Source organism: Cinclus cinclus, chromosome 1 (genome assembly GCF_963662255.1).
Source record: "Cinclus cinclus chromosome 1, bCinCin1.1, whole genome shotgun sequence".
Taxonomy (NCBI): Eukaryota; Metazoa; Chordata; class Aves; order Passeriformes; family Cinclidae; genus Cinclus; species Cinclus cinclus.
The window spans coordinates 91,376,956-91,397,540 of NC_085046.1; the positions used below are offsets into that span (position 1 = coordinate 91,376,956).

A 20,585-nucleotide genomic window follows, 5' to 3' on the forward strand; every position below is an offset into this window, starting at 1 on the left:
GTAAAGAATAAAATCATAGAAATGTGGGGTTTTCAACATTTAATGTTCATGAAACATTTGGCAAGACAGCAGATCTTACTTATAAACTGATGCAAGAGTCTCTATGCTGGATTTTTCCACTAAATGTTAAGTAAAAATGCAAGAAGAGATTGACAAAGATACCTCTTATGGCTCTGACCCAAAAAAATCTGGAGCATGAAAATGTCAGTGATAAAATTCACTGTGCGTCATGGTGGTGTCATAATGGGAGTAGGTAAATTGAATGCTGTAACCACTAAAGGACCACCACTCCTTCAGAAAGAGGCACCAGGCTCCTGGTACCTGGCACCAGGTACTAAGGAAAGCAAGAACTTTCTGAAACCTTTAATAGGTCTTCTGAGTTAAGGTGACTGATTAAGTGGACGCTGGCATTTGAAATATATATTTCTGATGTAGGAATATTTTAGATAACAAACCAAAACAGACTTATAAACCCCTGTGTATAATTTTAAGAGCTTTTAAAAACACATGCCAGTTAAATTTAAGAAGCACAATAAAGCTTATAAAACACGAATGTATATACATGCATACATAAAACATATGTTTTATAAAGTAGCACATACCTCATGAGGATTATAATCTGGAGGTAACTTCTCTAGCATCTCATCAGCAAGACGCTGCACCACTGCTTCCCGGGTTTCTCCCCCTCTAGTACTGCTGTCTTTAGGCTGGATGCTTACTATGGTACTAAATGTCTCATTAGCCAGGTTGGTCTGGTAAGTTATATCTGCATTAGGGTGAAGTCCAAATACCTTAAAGTAAAAGGCATAAAAATTTGGGGGGGAAAGGTGATTTTTCTTCTAAAAATATATACATGAAAGAATGCATGAAAATGGACAAACAAGGAAGAAAATTCTCAGCTCCGTTAAACAACAGATATGAACTGGTCTGTACTTCTTCCATTTAAATGGCCAAGGGCCAAACCCAAATTAGACAAAAACATTAACATAGGCTGCATATGCTATTGTGTTTTCATTCATATCAGTGGAGGGTTTTTTAACTCATCTCATTATCTTCACATGGATCATGCTGTGAAATGCTATCAAGGGGTAAGAACAGACCCCTTTCCTTTGGTTCAGACTAGAGCTTGTTGGAAATGTCATATGTAGACACTGACCCCTTAGCATTAGTTCTGTCTCTATGGGTCCTTATTGCTGTTGTACCAGCTCAAGTTAGATGCCACTAATTTGTGAACATTTCTAACATTAGTTAATGTTTCTAACATGTTTTGTTTTACTCAGACTCATAGGCTTATAAGGCACATAGCCTGGTGTATAAAATAATGCCCACAACTGAAGTACCTAAAGATGGTGATATATTTAGGATATTTTATAGTTTAGCTATTTTTGGCTGAAGCTTCCTCCTCTATTATTCTCCTTCTCCCAAAATTGAATTATTTTATTTAAGACACAGCTAGCACAGAATTACTGCAACACTGCCCTTTGTCTGAATGATAATAGCTTTTGCAGAAACTTCCACTGAAATATCAGTAAGTCTATAATTGTCAGATTGCCAATTGCAACTCTTCTCCATGAGGAATTGTATGTACTCTGACTTATTCCACCAGCCCTCATTTAATTATAGCTATTACATATCTGTTACAACTTTGAACCACTGATCCAACAATGAGGAAGGCTTGCCCTCAAACTGAGGGCAAAGAAAAAGCCAAGCAATCTTCTGTTCCTCATTTTCACATTTCTTCATACATTCAGTTTTCATATTTTACATTATAATCAGTATATTGCAAGAAGACACTTCTAGAAACCAGTATTTACATACTCTGAGAACAGAATTAAAAGGGCCATTTAATATTGTTATACTTGTAAATCTAGAAACTCAGAGACAAGGGATATAAGTGGCTGCACCATTTCCAAAGACAGCAAAGCTGCACTGATTAACACCACTTGGGAATCTTATCCTTACAACAGGACAAAGTACAGACCTAATACCACATTTGAGAGAGGGTGTGACTATAATAGCAGATAGAGTCCAGACAGGATTTAATGTTTTGCAAACAGTGGTTTACTCAAACTGAATATTCAGATCTGTAAAAGGCAAAAATGCCAATTCACTTTATTATACTCATACTCTACGTGGAAGGAAATACACATTTGAAGATACATTCTTTTCTGCTTTTGCTCAGGCACAATGAGGGCTTATTTGTTTGGCTTTGCTCTAGCAGATTTTGTGGCAATATTGTAGCCCAAGTTAGCACCATGAAGAATATCTGCTATATCTGTTAATGGAGCCCTAGTCCAAGGGCTAACTTAAACATTGGAGCAATATTAACAAAGACAGGGAGACACAGGAGATAGCTCTGGTAATATGGTTTAATGCAAGTGATGTATGAAGAAGAAAGAAAAAAGAAATCAGTGGGTGGACAAGTTTTCTGCATGTCCTGTATGTTAATCAAAGACCCAGATCTCTCATTCTTTTTGATCCAAAATCTCTGGGAATTTTGTTTAAAAAGAGAATGTTGGATTCTGTCTTTCAGGGTTTTCCAGCCTTATGAATCCTCAAAACCAATTGCTAAAGCTCTACACTCCTCTGAAATCATTCCTCTATCATCCCCTTCTCAACTGGACAGGAGAGAGAAGTTACAACAAAAAGTCCACAGTCTGATAAGAACAGGGAGAGATCAATCTCCAGTTATCATCATAGGCAGAGCAGTCTTGACTTGGGGAAATTAATTGAATTGATTACCAACCAAATCAGAGTAGGATCATGAGAAATAAAACCAAATCCTAAAACCACCTTCCCTCAACCCCTCCCTTCTTCCTGGACTTAACTTCATTCCCAAATTCTCTACTTCCTCCCTCCCACAGGAGCACAGGGAACAGGATTTGTGGTCAGTTCATCACATACTGTCTCCAACTCCTTCCTCCTCAGGAGCAGGACACCTCCCACTCTTCCCCTGATCCAGCGTGGTGTCCCTACCCCATAAGAAAGTCCTCCACAAACTTCTCCAGTGGGCTTCAGTTCCTCCTGAACTGCTCCCATGTGGGTCCCTTCCACAGGGTACAGACCTCCAGGAACAGACTGTTTCAGCATGGGTCACCTGTGGGGTCATAACTTTGGCCAGAAAAACTGCTCTATCATGGACTCCTCTCCCCAAGGAGCCAGAGATCTTGCAGGAACCCGTTCCAGAATGGACTTCCCACAGGGTCACAGCCTCCTTCAGGCATCATCTGCTCCAGGGTGGGGTCCTCCATGGGCTGTAGGGGAATCTCTACTCTGGCACCTGGAACACCTTCTGCCCCTCCTTTGGTGTCTACAGAGTTGTTCCTCTCACATATTCTCACACCTCTCTCTGACTGAAGGTTCACATGCAGCTTTTTATCCTTCATAAATACATTATCCCAGGGGCACTGACACCACCACTGATGGGCCTGATCTTGGCCAGCACTGGGTCTGTCTTGGAGCCATCTGACACTGGCCCTGTCACACATGGGGGAAGCTTCTGCCAGCTTCTTATAGCTTATAACCCCGAGCCCCCTGCTACTAAAAGCTTTCCATGCTAACTGAATATGCTGACTCCAATTGCCCTCCTCAGAAGACAGTGTTCATTCTGCTCAGACGATGAAATTTCATCAAAGGAGCAAGGACAGTGCAAGCAGACTGATTCAGTCTTTCTTAACTAAAAAATGGAAAAGGAATGAATCAAGGATACACTGTTTGGACTAGCACAGTACCATTGTGAAATGAAGAAGATTGGGAGAGTAAAAGATTAAAGGCTTTCATGAGCAATTTTAACAGATTTTAGAATGACAGAAGTCACAACTTTCTTCCTAATGAGTGAAAATGTGAAGGACAAAAAGATGTTTGCATTCCTGCACTTGCTTCTATTTACATAAAAGCCCAAGGTAAAATTCCCCTACCTCAAACCATACATACAGATTTTTTACAGCCATCAAAACACTTTAAAAATACATAGCAGCATTGTGAAATGGGTTCCCAAGTGCTTAAAAGAGAAGATTCATGAAAGCAGCACCTGAAATCTGATAGAGCTAAGGCTCATACACTCATAGGAACCACTTCATGAGCTGAGCTCAAATGGATCCCACTGATGCATTATCATGTCTGCATTTACTCTCACCTGGAAAAGATACATCATTGCTGGCACAAATACCTTTGCATTCTGGTTTCACTATCTTCAGAGATTCAGAACTTTCCAAGCTTATTTTATGACCTTAGAAACTTCTCACCCTCTCAGCCAGTGCATTATCAGTAAGTGAAAACCAGTTTTTTCTGTTCCACCCCGTCTATTTAATTTTAATAGAACTTATTTCCAATGGCATTTATCAACTTAATAGAAATGAGACAGAAATCCTGACCATTCACTTCTGTTTCAGCTTTCCAGAGCATTCCCTTCTGCTTCAGTTTTTAACTAACTTCATCATGTGTGCCTGTACTGGAGGGAGCAGAGAGTTGCCATCCTCCAGCCACTGTGACCACTGTGGTATGCACACATTGGGTCATGTAAAACTGGTTACAGCCAGGAGCTACCCTGCACCCTACCCCATCAATTCATGGCAACATCCATACCTTTCTGTTGTCAAAATGGAATAAATTCCCAATTATAACTTGCAAAATCAGACCTTAGGGCTTTTTTACTTTCATTATTTCTCAGATTGCATGTCTGCTCAATCCCATACAGAATTGGGAAACCACAAAATAGTTTGGTTTGGAACGGACCTCTGAGGGTCATCTGTAGCAAACCACCTGCTCAAGCAAGGGCAGATAGAGCACGCTGTCCAGGACAGTGTCCAGTTGGGATTTCAATTTCTAAAAAGACAAGACTCCACAACATCTCTGGGCAAACTCTTCCAGTGTTTGAAAACCTTCACTTAAAAAATTGTGCTCTTGTTCTCAGATGGAATTTCCTGTTGTTTAATTTACATCCATTGCCTCTTGTCCTTTCATTTGATATTAACAAAAAGGCTCCAGCTCTTTACAGCATTCCAGCAGGTTTTTAGACACATTGATAAGAATGCTTGAACCTTGCTGCATCAACCTTCCACAAGATAATTAGGGTTGCTTAAAGTCCTCCATGAGGACCAGGGCCTGTGAATATGAGACATTTTTGCAATTGTTTGAAGAAAGCCTCATCTACCTCTTCCTGCTCAGCAGATCTACACTGAATACCCACTATAATGGTCTGCCTGCTAATCTTGACCTATGCATACTCGATTGTGAGAAAAAAAACAAACAAACTACTCATTAAGTTATTCATCTGACAAAAACTCCCTTTAATATATTAAAATATTTTACCTCTGGTGTATCAATTACTGGCAACTGCTCTATGTACTGGAGGTAGTCTTCCACTGTATTCCCTTTTGGAACAGCATAACCTTTGTAGAAACAAAATTCCTCACTGAACATGTGCTCTCCAAACCAGACTCTTGCGTATGTGTTCAGCAGTGCCTTGTCAAGGTCATCAGTTACACGGCCACCATACTGCACTTCTCCAAGCATGTAGTGAACACAGCTCCAGTTCACTCCCTGTTTGACACCCACATCATTCAAATGGTTCTGAATGAACTGCACGCTGGCTGTGAAGTCTGCCTGATTAAACTCATAAGGAATATTCCAGCCCAGAGGGCCAAACTTTCTTCTTTCCTGTAAAATGGTTATAATTAAAGGTAAAACACTGATTTATAGTAATTGTCAAGAAAACTCAAGTGCAGAAGAATGCATGAAATATTTTAAGAATGCAGTAGTCCAGCAGGAAATCTATTTCAGCAAATTAAAAAAAAAATACATTTAACACAGACAAGGTCAAACACCTGATTAATTCTCTAGTTGCTAAATTTCTACAAACAAAGAATAGGAATATTAACATTTTCACAAAGGAAAATATCCTCTTTTTAAACTATTTTTTTTAAAATCTCCGAGTCTGGAACCATAGCTTTTGAATTTCAAAAATTAAGCTACTGTTTGAGGCAAGGGTGTCCAAAATCATCAGCCATGATCATTGTATGGGGTCTTCCTATGGATTAGATACATTCCTATCACTGCTGTGTCTGCATGGTGCAGATGCAAGCAGGAAAAACTGCTTCTCAGTGAATCAGTTACAGACTCAGCTGGCAGCATATAGGTTTTAGGGCAATATCTGGTAATTGCAAATTTTTTTCCACCTAGAAAGAAGTGATACCAAAGCGATACAAAGAAAAGCATATCACAGGCTTCCACTGGACCGCAATAGATCAGTGCATGGATGTCACAGAGCTAAATTAGCCAGGCTCCAAATATAAACTAAGGATACTGCAAAATCTATCGATAGGGTGATGAAAAGTCATGGTTAATCCATAAAGCACTTTCTTTAATGGAAGTCCTGAAAGTCAAGACCCAAAATCTACTTTCATTTCCTCCTACAAGTTTCAGAGCAGAAAGGATTTATATTCACCCACTTACACCTTCTCATTTTGAATGCAGCATTTTAAGACTATAGTTTTCCAAACCATAAATTGCAAATTTCTTTAATATGCTTTTATGATTTAAAATATTACTAAAAGTCGAGTTTGTTGAAAGACAGATCACACAGTCATTGCCCAGGACTTCAATAGAAGAGTACTCTAATTGATCACTGCTTGATTGTCCTTTTTTCCTCTGAAATATCATCCCTGTTGGAGGTAAAGGATCAACATGAGCACAATTTCTAACACAGCTGCAGTAATAGAGATACGTTGTTCTTTCTTATTTGTGTTAATTTGCCAACACAGGACTCCCCTTTAAAAATATTTTTCATTTAATAACAGAGCTCATTAATAAATGAAACATTACTTTATGACAGAAGAGAAGAAATACATTTTTAAACCTGAACAGTTGTGTGAAGAAATGCTACAGCATATAGCAGTGGTTTCCACTGTGGCATTTTGCTCACTCCCAGCAGATTCTGAGTAACAGCAGAGTATGTTCGTTTTAAGCCAGCTTTCACACCTAAAAAGTAAGTATAAAAATGTAATACATTAGCCAAAAAATAGTATGGAATCCTTAAGTCCAAACTCTGTTAAGCATAATTCTCTATTCCAATTTGCAGTATCTTCTTACTTATATCTTCAAATAATGTCTTAGAATCAATTATCTGTTCAGCTGTTCATAGCAGGAAAACTTCAATAACATTTTGTTTTAGGTAGATAACACAAAAATAAATTTCAAGAGTCTGGAAGGAATTAAAATTAAGTCATCACATTCTAAATGTTCCCACTAACAACTGAAATGGAAACATAACTATTTAGTAACTATATGGCAATGAAAAAGACACCTAACATCAAATGGAATACAGTGCTGGTTATCCAAGAGTTTGCTTTGATATTTACTTAAAACATGAGATTTCATTTTATTTAAGATAATTTTATTTAGATTTGATTCCTATAAAAATCTCAAAATTCAGTATGCAGGTTCTCCATCAGGCACCAAAGTGATGAGATGAGAACCTAAATTCATACAGCAAATATTAATACTTTGGGAGGTTTGTTTAAGCACTGACATTTCATATCCCAGGAACAGCTTTAGGCAGTTGATACTGATACACTTTCAGCTTCCATGGAATACAGAAGCTCGACTGCTCCCAAATGTTTTCAGGCAGTGCTACTCAAGCATCTTTTGCCTTGGGCAGACAATCCAAGCATGAGTTACTGACATCAGGTCGCTCTTATGATAGTTTCCACCTAATCAGCTTCACACAAGTCTAGAAGGGTAGATTTTAAGTGCAGTGAAAACACTGTCCAAGTCGTCCTACTTCCTATCACACGGTAAAAGTACTTTTGCTTTTGTTCCTACCTCACAAAGATCCTACAGAACAATATTCAAACAAATAGCTTTTCACATAATTAAACAGGTATCATAAAAGAGTTCCAAAAGCAAACAAAAGTGTCTTACTGTATTGTGCTACCAGTGTGGCAGAACAGTCTTAAGAAACTAAAATTCTCTATATTTCATCCTGATTTAAATTTTTACACTGGGCTTTTTTTCAGCCACTTAATGCAAGTTGCAAATTTGCTATAACTTGACCTCTAAATAGCATCTTGGAGCCATAGGTTGTTACCATTAGAATTATTATGAGGGGTTAATAAAAAGATGCTGAGCTCTGAATTAAAAAGGGGGAGAGGATAAGAGGAAGAAGTAAGACATTTATATCAACAGACTGACTACCTGTTTTTGAGATGTAGTATAAGTGCTCAAACAGGATGTGTTTCACAACAACAAATATTCCATAGACATCTTACTAATGTTCAAAGGAAGCTAAATACTAAAATAAGAAGTTTAAATGCCTGAAGCTTTAAATAGGACCTTGGATAAAAATTCTCAGTTCCTACTGACATTATCAACTGAAACCAGTGGCAACACATATATATAAAGAAAGGTTATATTTATTTATTTATTTATTTATTTATTCATCTATTTGTAGGCATTGATAATACACTCCTTCTCTCCTCAAGGTTTAGCAATCATCTTGGCCTCAGCATCTTTGTGGGTTTTCACTGGACTCATTCCACCCATGTCTTTCTTGCACCTCCATTAATACAGAAACATGAGTCCAAACTGCCAATTAAGATGCAGATCTCACACTGTGTTTCTGCACATAGACTACTTAGGTCAGGAAAGCTGGGGGCTTAGAGGCTCAGAAAGCAGGACATGAATGTCTGAATATGAGGAGATATCCTGGAAGTGGGGAAAGATCCTAGGTGTAAGGAGGTGCATGGAGACCCAGAAGACCAGAGGATGCCCAGGAACAGAGGTCAGTAATATCCAAGACTGGCAGCTTCAAGTAGCTGCACAGTGAAGCCAACAACAATTTCTGCCCAAACCTTCCTGGACCAGCAGCAGTCTCTCCAATGGGAAGTCATTCCTACCTTGAGGAGGTTCATTGGTAAATTTTATAGAGGACTGTAAAAGATTTATAGGAAACTCTGTGTGAGCCTCTGTAGTGATCCAGGTTCTGAAATCTTCACTCAAAGGCTCTTTTGTGGTGATGGTGTCCATTAACTCATTAAGAAATTCTAAGCCAAGGTGGCAGTTCTGTAGAAGGAGCCATCCTCCATCTTGCATGCACTGATTTAGCAGGTGCCTTGCATGGGTTTCCTGGCCCTGACCCATTGAAATAGCACGACATGGAATGCTCTAAAAGTAAAAAAGAAAGTTTGTTTTATATATAGTTCCTTAGAATCATACACGTGATGTATTGCTTCTGTATATCCATGTGTAGTGATATTCTGATGCAAAGAAAGCCACTAGTCTCAATAGTGACTGATTATATTAAATCAGAGTAAAGAAAACAAAACAAAAAGAAAAAGCAAAACCTGCCAAGTTTCTCTTATCTTTCACCTGTTGGAAGAAAACTTGAAATACACACACTGGAAATAATATTTTACTGTTTAACAAAATCTGTGGGATAAGGCATCTGAAACGTTTTTTTTCAGCTTTTTCACCACTTTTTCAAATAAACAAGACATAAATACAGCCTGACCATTCTTTTTCCTGTAATGTACTATCTTGAGATGAGCAGATATTAGGGCTTCAGGTAATAGTTAATGCACAGTGTAAACCAAACAAGTCTGGTGACTTTTTTACTGTCTGAACATAGTTAATCTAAAAGAGAGCTGTTGATGGAGCAGGTAGGACAGGAAAGATGAAAGCATTACTCAGGAAACATCCTGTTTTATTAAATGGCAGCTGTGGAACCACTGATTCAGAGGATTCCAGTTCGGTGATCTGCTAGCTTGAGCAGATCTAGAGCAGATCTAGATTCAAATGAGAGAACATTTATAAATGGAAACATAAAACTCTGGCATTGTGCAGTACCTTCTCCAGAGACTATGGGAAAGTAAAGCCAATTGTTCAGAAAACCAGAGGAGGATACAAACTCTCACTAAGGGATCTGTAAAAGATCAGGCTGAGATCAGGACCACACAAGTCTGTCAGTAACATGCAAGCACATTCTCTCTTGCTTATTGTTCTTGCTACACTTTCTCTTTTTAAGTCTGGCTCAGGTAGGCTGCCTGAATCCTGCCAGGGAAAACCAAAATTAACAAACCCAGTTAAACATATTATTTTGCATACATGTTGAGGGTGAAAGAGACTTTGTTTCATGGACAGTGTCATGATCAAGACCTACAGCTGAGTATCCCTCATGCAGTGAGCGATGAGCTGCATCATGAGTCTGGGCCTGTCTTCAGCTGGCTGAGAGCTACAAAGGTTAGTCTTGACCTGTACAGCTACTCAGACTCTCTTACTGTGAAGCAAAAAGGAAGGAAGACATCCACTCCTAAACAGCGTGGGGGAGACTGCCCTACTTTTGCAGGAGAAGAAGGTTAAGCATATGGACACAAACTGTGCTGGGTCATTTGGCCTTAGGGTCAGAGAATGGGTCCTGACCTGATTTTACAGAACAGTATAAATACAGCTGCTGTATATGATCCCCCCCGTATCCTGGCAAGATTTAAGGACAGGAGAATGCCAAAGATAAGAAAGCAGTTAAATCCTACTCTCAGGTCAGTGAAACCTGAAACTGTAGCTAAAAGAAGCAAAGCTGAACAGCCTGTGAAGCTGGCTATGTGCCAGAGAACCAAAAAACTTTACTTTTTCTAAGATGTATCAGAGTACAGCTAGCACTCTCATAAGTCAAAGACTATGACTACCCTGCATTAGAGTGCATAAATATTCAGCGGGTACATAATTCTCTAACAAAGCATCTACTCATAATTTGCTCTTCTCAGCAATGTTACCTCTCAAATATACAATCATCAGAGGTTATAGAAACATCGAGAGAAGAAAAAAAATATTTTTCACTATGAATTGTCCTCATTTTACCCCTTCTGAAAGAACTCTATCAAATGTCTGCATACCAAATGTTTCTTTCAATAGTGAGTCACATTAGCATATCCATGTCATTTTAATATATCACTATCCAGATGAAAATGATGGCATTTTAGTCACTACAGTGGCCCTGACAGTTCTGTTGTAGGTTCTGTGCATCATTCCCTAAAACAAGAAACTATCTCTACAATTTTTAAAAAATCTGAATTTAAATGAAATCAAAGTGCTGGCATAAGAAACTTCATTTTAATACTTAAATTTTCACACCATCTTAAAGTAAAGGGGGGGAATAAATGCAACTAGTTTTAAGACAAAGCTTGTTTGGTTTATAAACAAGATTATATAGCTCAGCAGCCACAGATACTCTTCTCATTTCTTTGGGAGAGGGCCATCTGAACAACTAAATTTTAGAGTGAAAAATAAATTCTGGACACAATTTTGAATGTCACCAACAGCAGATAGCTGATTTATATTGTTAATATCATACTTAGAAGGCATCATGAGTACTGGAAATCCATTTTAAGACTACAAATCATGACTGTAAAAGGGAAATCATTGGAAAAAGAGGCCCAAGATTTTTATCATTAAGAAGAAAAAAACCCCAGCACCACCCCCACTTCCCGTAAAGATCAGGTCCCTGGTATAACTAACCTGTATCAAAGATTTAGTCTGGAAAAAAGCAGACAAATCCCAAAGAAAGACAGGAACTAAGTACAATTTGTTGACATACCAGCAAAATAAACACAAAGCTCCCTTGAAAATATTTCTGAAAACTAAATTATTTCTAGATAGGTGTTTCAAAAGCTAAAGAATTGTTGATATGCTCCTCAAGTTCCACATTGTTATATACATTTTTATTTTTCAAAACATCTGTGTTTGCATTTTGTTTTGTGGCATTTGGATGGCTCTTGTAAACTTGAAATGTTTCTATATGCTACATGGTTATGTCTTTACTCCAAGAGATTAGAAAAGAAGCTTACAGTTAAACAGTGTTGTTTACTTTACATTTACAGGTGACACTAGAGTTGAACTTCAGATTATGACAGCCCAGCTCATGATGCTTGTTCATAAACCTTGTGTGAATAAACAAGGCAATCCCTTTACCTCTTTCACAACCTCACTTTCTATTTATTTTATACAAATTTCCTGAAAGCATGCAAACATAGTAAGGCTGTCCACTGCAATATCCTTTTGGTCTGACAGCAGACAAGGATCAAATTAATGACTTCAGATTTAAGATTCTTAAATTTAAACACTAAGTGAAAGTTAGGTCATAATTTAAGCCATCTTCAAAACAGACAGTCAAATAAGGGTCCTGATTTTCAAACTGAATGAGCATCTCCACTTTCTAATTAATAAGCTAAAGAGATCTGTGGGTCCTCCCCACTTTAGCAAGTACATCTTATTCACTGTATACTAAAATCCCACATCATTAAATGAAGATGCATTCTAAATAGGAGGAAAATTTATGGAGATCTAAACTAAATAACTTCTTGGGAAAAATTTATATGCTGCTACATTGTGAACCATAAAAAAGAGCACAGAGTACCTTAAAGTGATGCTGTTCCGTAGGAAATGTCGAATGTCTCCATCAAGAGCACAGATTGAATGCTAGGGTGTTAAAATTAATTTATCTTGTCACCATATATATGATATTTTTCTATATCTTCTTTTAATTGTCATCACTGTCAGTTCCTACAATTAATGCCACACAGTGGAAACCACAAATCTTGCTTTGTTCTCATAGCTCAGTATACATTTCCTAAATAAAGGACTATCCTAGTCTGCTGGATAATGACAGAGGTCTCATTGGAATCAAACACTGCAAAAAGCAAAAGTACAACATTTTCATTTCCTAGTAAATGCATTTTGGCTATTGGTCAAAAATTAACTTCCAGGGAACACTAGTATGAAGATAAATACCATTATTTGAACAACTTTAAAATATGGAAATACCACTTCTAGTGCAAAGAAGAGCTAAAAGTGTATTTGCCAGTTCAAGCAAAGTCATTTAGGGAGGATACCTTAGATTTTGCAAGATGTTCTATATTTTCAGTGGGGTCAGACCCCACTGATAAAAGACATGTCAAAGGTGTCCGACAGCTACTTTCTGTCCACATTGCTTCCATTTCAAGAATAAATCCTTCTGCATATTTCCCTCCAAGAGATTCTGCAATGTAGTGACGAGCCTGGAAAAAAATTACCAAAAACATATATTAATTTTTACCTTTTTAAATTTAGCATTAATTAGTGATGTGGAATTTACTAATATTTTCCAGTAACATTGAAAGGCAACAACTGTCTAAACTTTATTTTTTCAACTTTGATCCACAGGAGGCAACCACTGAAATTCTCAGATAGCAAACTTCAAACAAAGAAGAGAAAGAAATCTGCTCATGCAGCAGCCATCCTGTGAACACTGTTTCTAGAAAATGCTAAAGGAGATTTTTTAAAGAACTGAAAAAAAAATCCTTGTAGAATAGATCCAGTGTCAGCTCTCAGGACAGCCCAGATATTGCCCCTAAATTACTGCCTGTTAAAACTTGGTGAATAGCCAAATAAAAGTTTCTCTATAACAGTTCCATTCTTAGTTCCTCTAAGCATGTATTGTTGACACTGTCTCTATAGCAGAGTGGATTAGCCAGATCTTTCACCTGACCCAGTCACAATCTCCCATATATTTATTGGAACTTCAAACACATTCTCCTGTCCAGCGGTAATCCAAGTCTCTTAGGCTGAATATCTATTTCTACAAAACATAAACTCAGCTCAGACTTGATCCTTAAAGGTCAAACCTTCTTTATGCCTCTATTTTTTTTTCCTTTTCACAGACATTTTCTAAAAGAACTTCTAAAGCTACCTTAGTGCATGAAATTCTTTTTTGACTGAGGTGATTTCCTAACTATGAAATGCCTCACACAGGTTCTGAGGCATGTATGATGAAGAGAAGCACTGAGGAACAAGGTGGACTGAGGAAGATGTCAATTGTAGAAAAAAAACCCCTCCATCACCCACTATTAAGTGTAAATTTTGTCCTAGACAGGTAAAATTTCTAATACTTGGGAAAAGACAGTAGGGAAGGAACAGATAAAGAAGAGGGTAACAAAATAAATCTCCTCTCTCCTCAAAAATTAATATAATTACCTTTTTTTGCAACCGTTGTTCAGAGACATTCTTTTTCAGAAATTGTTATGCAAGACAATAATAATTGATAAATAAGTTGATAGGTAATTGTTCATAGATAATAAGTTGATAACTAAGAAGCAGCAGCTTTATTATTTTGCTCTATTTAAATTATGGAGAGAGTGAGCTTTGCTGAAAAAGAGGTCCATGAAAATATGGTGTCCCCTAAATACAGAACATGCTATCACAGCATGCAACATGTAAAGTTGAGATAAACAGGAAAGAAAAACTACTACTTGCTAGTACAGAAAGAACAAAAAAAAAAAAGTGAAAAGAGGGTACTCATAGGCTCATACATCTCTTTTACATCTTCTTAGAGAGGAAAAATCAAAATATCACAAACTCTGGAGAAACTGCTAGTCTCCTGCAGCTTCTTTTATGACATTTGCCACGAGGCAGACTTAATTATTACAATCTCAGTAGAGAGGGTAAGTAAACAGTTTGTCTGCTGGTTTAGTGCACCTGTCATAAAAGTGAATTGTTCTTTTTCCACCACTTCTGTGAAAAAGAACAGGGATGTATCTTTTGATTCACCAGAGGAATGCAACTTCTTTACAGGTTTCATGACTCAACTTTGAAAGAACCACACAAAAAAAAATGGTATTCTTCCATCTCCAACACAATTTGTTTAATGTTCTGCTTCCTAGTTCATTGCAATTAAATAAATTAGTGTTTTCATACATATTTCTAGTGAGCATTTCAATATCTGATTTTACAAAATATCTCACTCTGCAAAAATATTATACTAACAAGAAATTCAGAGAACATAAGTTTGAAACTAGCAGTTCTTCAGGAGATGTCACATGGCATAACCATTGTACAAAAGTGTATCTTACTTGGGCAATGGTGTGATCAGGGCACCAGCTACGGATAAGGAGTAATTTATGGAATTGATCCAGTAAGCTGTCATAACCATCAGGAATAACAGATTTTTCAGGAGCTTCTTCATCAAACCAGGCTTTCCAAGACTTCTCATTCTTAACAATTTGCACCAGAAGTTGATTGAAAGGGTACAAGCTAGATAACTGCACAAGATTGAGCCATGTCGTGTCAAGGATCCACTTTTTTGGTTTTGGTTCCACAGAATTCATATCCAAGCTGGCACCTCCTGAAAAGTGGAAAGTATTATAGAGGAAAACAAATATTGTTAAACAGAAAAATGACAGGTAATAAAAAATACCTTTTTTATAAAATTCAGGGAGCAATTTTACGTAAACCAGGATAAGGAGACCTAGAATTTGCATGGAAGAAACACTTAACAAAGACCTACTTGGAAAGTGGTCTCAGTTCCTCCCTAAGCTGATATCCCACTAATTTTTATACTGCTTCTACTCTGTCTGTAGAGCTGGAATAAAACATGGCCACCTAAAAGGATACTCAAACCTAGTTCTTCAGAGCAGGCGTAGAATGGTTAGTACAGCCTCTTTTCATCTATACTAAAGAATAAGAAAGCATGTGGTGCATTCATTCCCAGGACTGTGCAACATCAACAGCCTCTTAGCTCAACCACCACTCAGCCTCAGGCCCATTTGCACACCCAGCACAGCTGAGCCACAGCTGAACAGTAACTCAGTGTTTGCCAAACAAACTGGGATATATGGATGTCAAGCACCTGACTGTATTTGTCCTTGTACCAGACTGTATTCATCTTATCTTGGAGGCAGTGAGGTCAACCCCCATCAAATTTTATAAACCTTACTCAAATTTTTCTTTGTCATTGTGTCTGAGTAGTGACATATAGTGGTGACATAATGCAATGCAATATAAAAGTGGTTTACAACATGAAACAGACCTCCACCTTTTTTGCTGATACTTAGGTCTGGTACAGCATTCACATGCCAGCTCATCAGCCATCAAGAGAGCTTTTGCTGATTCTCTACAATTTCAGAGACACAGATAGATATGTGGCAACTTGAAAAAGAGGCAGACAGTAGAGACTGTAAGTTCTCTTACAAGTAATGGACTTATTTTTTCCCATTTTGCAATGCGTAACAGTTAAAATAACCCTCATCTAAGCATTATTTTAATAACAAATAATCTATATTGCTCTTGTTTTGGAAAATTTGTCTCTTAATTCCTTCTTGGAATGTATATGCTTTCATTCACAAATTAAAAACAAGTAGATCCACAGGATATAACACATTGTTAGTGCAAGTACTACAAAATCTGAGTTTGGCAGTACACAGACATAAGTAAACTGGAACATTTTTAGAGAAATTACCTTTTATCAGTGTCTCAAACTCAGTGTGTGAAATCTTCTTGGCCTGCAAGTCAATCTTCAGTGCCAGAAGCAATGTGAACAGGAACCTGTGATTTTCATACAGCCCTCGAACTGTGTACTTGAAGACTTCATAGGTGAGATGCTCGATTATATAAATTACCCTTTTTGCTGGAATTTGAGATTTCTGAGATCTTTCCACTGATCGGTCAAAAATGCCAAGGAATTGCCCTAAAGATGTTTGGTACATGACATTAACCAAGCTCATTTCCACAATTAGGGAATAAAGGATGCTACCACGACCTGCCACAGGCCGATACTCTTCACGTGCAGTATTGATTTTCACCTCTGTCTCCATTGCTGTGTTTAATTTTTCACTGACCTTAAAATTAATGGAAAAGAACATGAAGATTAAGTTGTATTACTTGTGATTTATACTACACAAGCAAAAAGAAAAGGTCTTGATTAGGAACACAATAATATGTTTAGTTGAGCTTGGATTCTCTCTGCCAGTGTTTCAACACAGACATTGCTTCTTCATGTGTTCCAACCCCTGTCACAATGGGAACTGATTCAAATTTACACCTGCAAAATATGCCTGGAATATAAACAGTATCCAGGTAGCAGTTCAATTTTTCAATTTTTTTATGAAGAAAAATATCAGTGTTTCTACTATTTATTTGTTAAGAATTCAGAAGTTATATAGTGGCTCTGAATGGAAAAAAACAAAACAGGAATAAAAATATATAATACATCTTTTTATATATAGTATCTTTACATTACAATTACAAAATATATCTGCAGTACATTCAAAATTCACCTCTTCTGCTGTTTTTTTAGTAATCCTTAAGACTTCTATCAGAGACTCATCTTCAACCAGCGAGCCTTCTGTACTGGTTAGACGGCAGAGCAGATTATCTTCAAGCTCCTGCATTTTCCTCTTGTTGGATGTCACTTGTCCCATCAGTTTGAGTCTTTCTGCTTCCAGTTCCTGCATTCAAGAAATATGCCATAGAATATGTAATACCAATTAAAAGGAAGATTCCTTATAAAGACACAGGAAATGTGATTTCATGCATGTCAGATTGAGTACTTTGTTGTCTTTTCCATGAAATACTGAAATACTACTAAATATTTCTGTACTAAAATAATTTATATGCACACTGAATATATATCAAAGTAATTTATACGCATCCTGAATTTATTTGTTTAATGAAGCATAAATACTGGAGAATGAAAACACATCAGAATTACCAGGAAAATCTTCTTCACAGTAAGGTGCACAAACCACTAAAAATAGTTTCCAACAGCAAGTGATAAAAGCCACATTACATTGAGTACTTAAAATTAAATCAGATAAAGGCCTGAAAGATGCTTTGTATGGATGGGTTTTACGTGGTGAGCAAAGTTGACTGGATGACCTTTTTCATTTCTAATTTCTATGATTCTGTGACTTTGAAAGATACAATCCTCTACTGCTTATAAAACAGGAAATATTACAATTATTATCTATGTCATATGGATGTTTTTGCCCTTTCTACAAGACAGACAATGACAAGGGAAAAAAGGCAGGCGAGTCAACACAATGCCAAGTGAAATGAGGCATCTATACAGCACAGTCTACACAGCTCGGGGATGCTCTTGCTGGCTGTCTTTATTTAATCAATCAAGTCAACCTTCCTATAAGAAAAGGGGAGTTAATAATAGTCTATCTACACCTATGGCTTCAGTTTATTTTCATTTTTTTGTCAACATGTCAGGTTAGAGAAAAAGGAGAGGTACATAGTTAAAAAGTACAGGAAAGGTTCTCCTGTATTTCAAAGAAGTGACAAATTTCTTTATTTTCATAAACTTCTCATTTGAAAACCTGTTTGAAGTATGTTCTGGGGCTACAGAGTGTAGCTCTGTGGAAGCTACAAGTAACTGCATCCCCAAAGAGAGGAATGGCTTAAACATCAGTAATTCAGCTTTCTACATTTACTCCTCTTTCTATACCATTAATACAAAAAAAAATATTAGAATTACACAAAACACTCAAAAATACATTTATCTACATGCTTAAATGCCACATAAGGATGTGCTTTAAGATCAGACACTTTACCCATACTATTTATAAGCCTGTAAATGGTATCTTTCAGAAAATTAGCAAATATACCAGGTGCCAGTTTTTGTTTGCAAGGGAACTTCACAAACATATCTGTAACATAAATAATAGTTGTTCTGAACACAAATAGTGGCAGCAACTTCATTATCAAAGTACAAAAATATGCTGATTTTTTTTTCTATATATAGAGAATTAACCTATAAAGCTGAGAAGAATAAACATCTTTGATGATATATCTTTGATGATATATCATTGATCACTAGAGCAATCTTTAAGAATGTCTTGGTTTCCTTTAATCTATTACTTTAGCTCAGAGATCATAAAGTTGTCTCTTTGTTATAGAAAACCTGTTCTTCAGAATGTCTGTTCACGTCGTGCCTTTTCTTTGAAATACATTTTTCAGAATCCCATTGGCTCTGACTATCTATACTACAACATTCATCTCATACTGAGACAGAAGAGATAGGACAACCATGATGTCTTCAGATCTGCCAAAAGAAGTTTAATAAATGTTGATCAGCTGCAACCATGTCCCTGTGCAGCAAGTAGTGCCAACATTAACCAGGCTCCCTTGCAACTCTCTTCAGCTGATGTACAGCACTGGAGGAATATTTTTCAGTGACTATATTTCTGACCCAAAATGCAGTCTAGGTGTTGCTAGGTACATTCAATATGAAGACTATAACAGTTCTGTCCAAGAAAAAAAGAGAAAAACCACAGAGCCACAGTATCTTGTGGGAAGAGGAGTTTTATATGTATGTCATGAGTAGCCTATTACACTTCCATCTTGATTTAGACCTCTCCCTCCCTTCAGAGGTTAGTCAGGATACTCCCACTCACTCCTGCTGATGCTGTTCATTTTTGCTTACAGAAACCTACATCTACTGGAGTAAAGATTAAAAGTTTTGCATCTAAAGCATTTCTCCCACCCTATTTTCCCCCAGTACCTGCTGTCACAGTTTTTCTGGTTTTCATGGAACAATTCACAGGAAGCTTGTGCATTACAATGGCTTTCCAGCCTCTGTTTGTGACAGTCAGACTGAAGGACGGGCACCTTAATTCCAGTCCTTACTTCAATAAAGGCTCATTTTGGGCAAAGTGGAAGGGTGTTGGCTGGAGAAAATGACAGCACCACTAAAGAGGACTGGTTAGAACATGCTTTGGGGAAGTCAAAGGAAGAATTAATTCTCTTAGGTAGGCAAATCCTCTCACATGAGCAAGCCTACATCAGCTACTTACTGAAAGCAGCAGCTCTGCTAATGCAAACCTCAATTTTTTTCTCTCACCTGAGAGAGGATTTTCTTCCTGATATTAACTTCCACATAATCAATGCAAATTTTAGTAAGGACAGAGTCAAATCAGTGTTCAAGGCTCCTTAAGAATCTTTTATCTTCTTGCACACTAGAGTCTGGCTGGAAAATGTAGTTCAAGTTCATAAGCATTTTTTCATGTAATTCAAATTAAGTTTATAAAGGAATTCAGAAATAAAAGAGAATTCTGTCTGAACAAGAAGCCCTTTCCATATATGAAGGAATAAATTTGTTTTATGTATGTTATGTGTATGCCTGTGATGTATTTTTAATGAATAATTTTCTTTGTTCTCTTTCCAAGGCCAGATCTTAAAATAAATGTTTAGGTTCCCCCGTTCAATTAAAAAACAGCTCCACATTGTATTTCAGAAAATGCACAACCTTTAAACTTTCATTCACATTTATGTTCTTGCATTTGATTTCAACCAAGCCATTGAATATGCATGCACTCCTGGTGCAGATACTGAACAAGCCTTCCCGCTATTCAAATACTGCAAGACTCCATACCTGCTTTTCTGTGAGGATGACACGGCCAAGGAGCTGATCTTCCAGCCCTTTCATAGTAACAGTAAAGTCAATCACAGTTGCTCTTGCACTAATTTCTGGAGTATAAACAGGATTAGCCACCTTTGTTGTCATATAGAGGGTAAACCCCTTCATCATATCTACCTCCTTGTCACCTACTTTCACCTGAAAATAAGAAACATTTCTCAATTTTCAAAAGCTTAATTCAGAAAAACTATTACTTTAAAAACGGTTATTTTATCAGATAAAAAAAAAATCTATGAACTCTTTTGTTTTAAGTTTTTATTTGCACTTTTAAAACTTTCTGATTAAGGGTAAAAAAGCCCTTCAAACAACCCCATGAGTTCACTACTCATTTTCTAAGACACATTGTGTCTTTTTTAAAGAC

General features: G+C 37.1%; 1 protein-coding gene across 1 annotated transcript in view; it reads right to left on the minus strand.

Annotated features, from left to right (window-relative positions):
• LOC134048588 (dynein axonemal heavy chain 5-like) overlaps positions 1-20,585 on the minus strand; it is a 147,611-nt gene that overhangs the window by 22,906 nt on the left and 104,120 nt on the right. Inside the window, exons 64-72 of the mRNA XM_062500444.1 lie at positions 20,180-20,362; positions 17,079-17,249; positions 16,262-16,640; positions 14,877-15,148; positions 12,882-13,046; positions 8,895-9,162; positions 6,857-6,978; positions 5,311-5,658; positions 603-791 (exon numbers count right to left, since the gene is read on the minus strand). Coding sequence (XP_062356428.1) covers positions 603-791; positions 5,311-5,658; positions 6,857-6,978; positions 8,895-9,162; positions 12,882-13,046; positions 14,877-15,148; positions 16,262-16,640; positions 17,079-17,249; positions 20,180-20,362 — 2,097 coding nt within the window. The remainder of the gene's footprint in view (positions 1-602; positions 792-5,310; positions 5,659-6,856; positions 6,979-8,894; positions 9,163-12,881; positions 13,047-14,876; positions 15,149-16,261; positions 16,641-17,078; positions 17,250-20,179; positions 20,363-20,585) is intronic.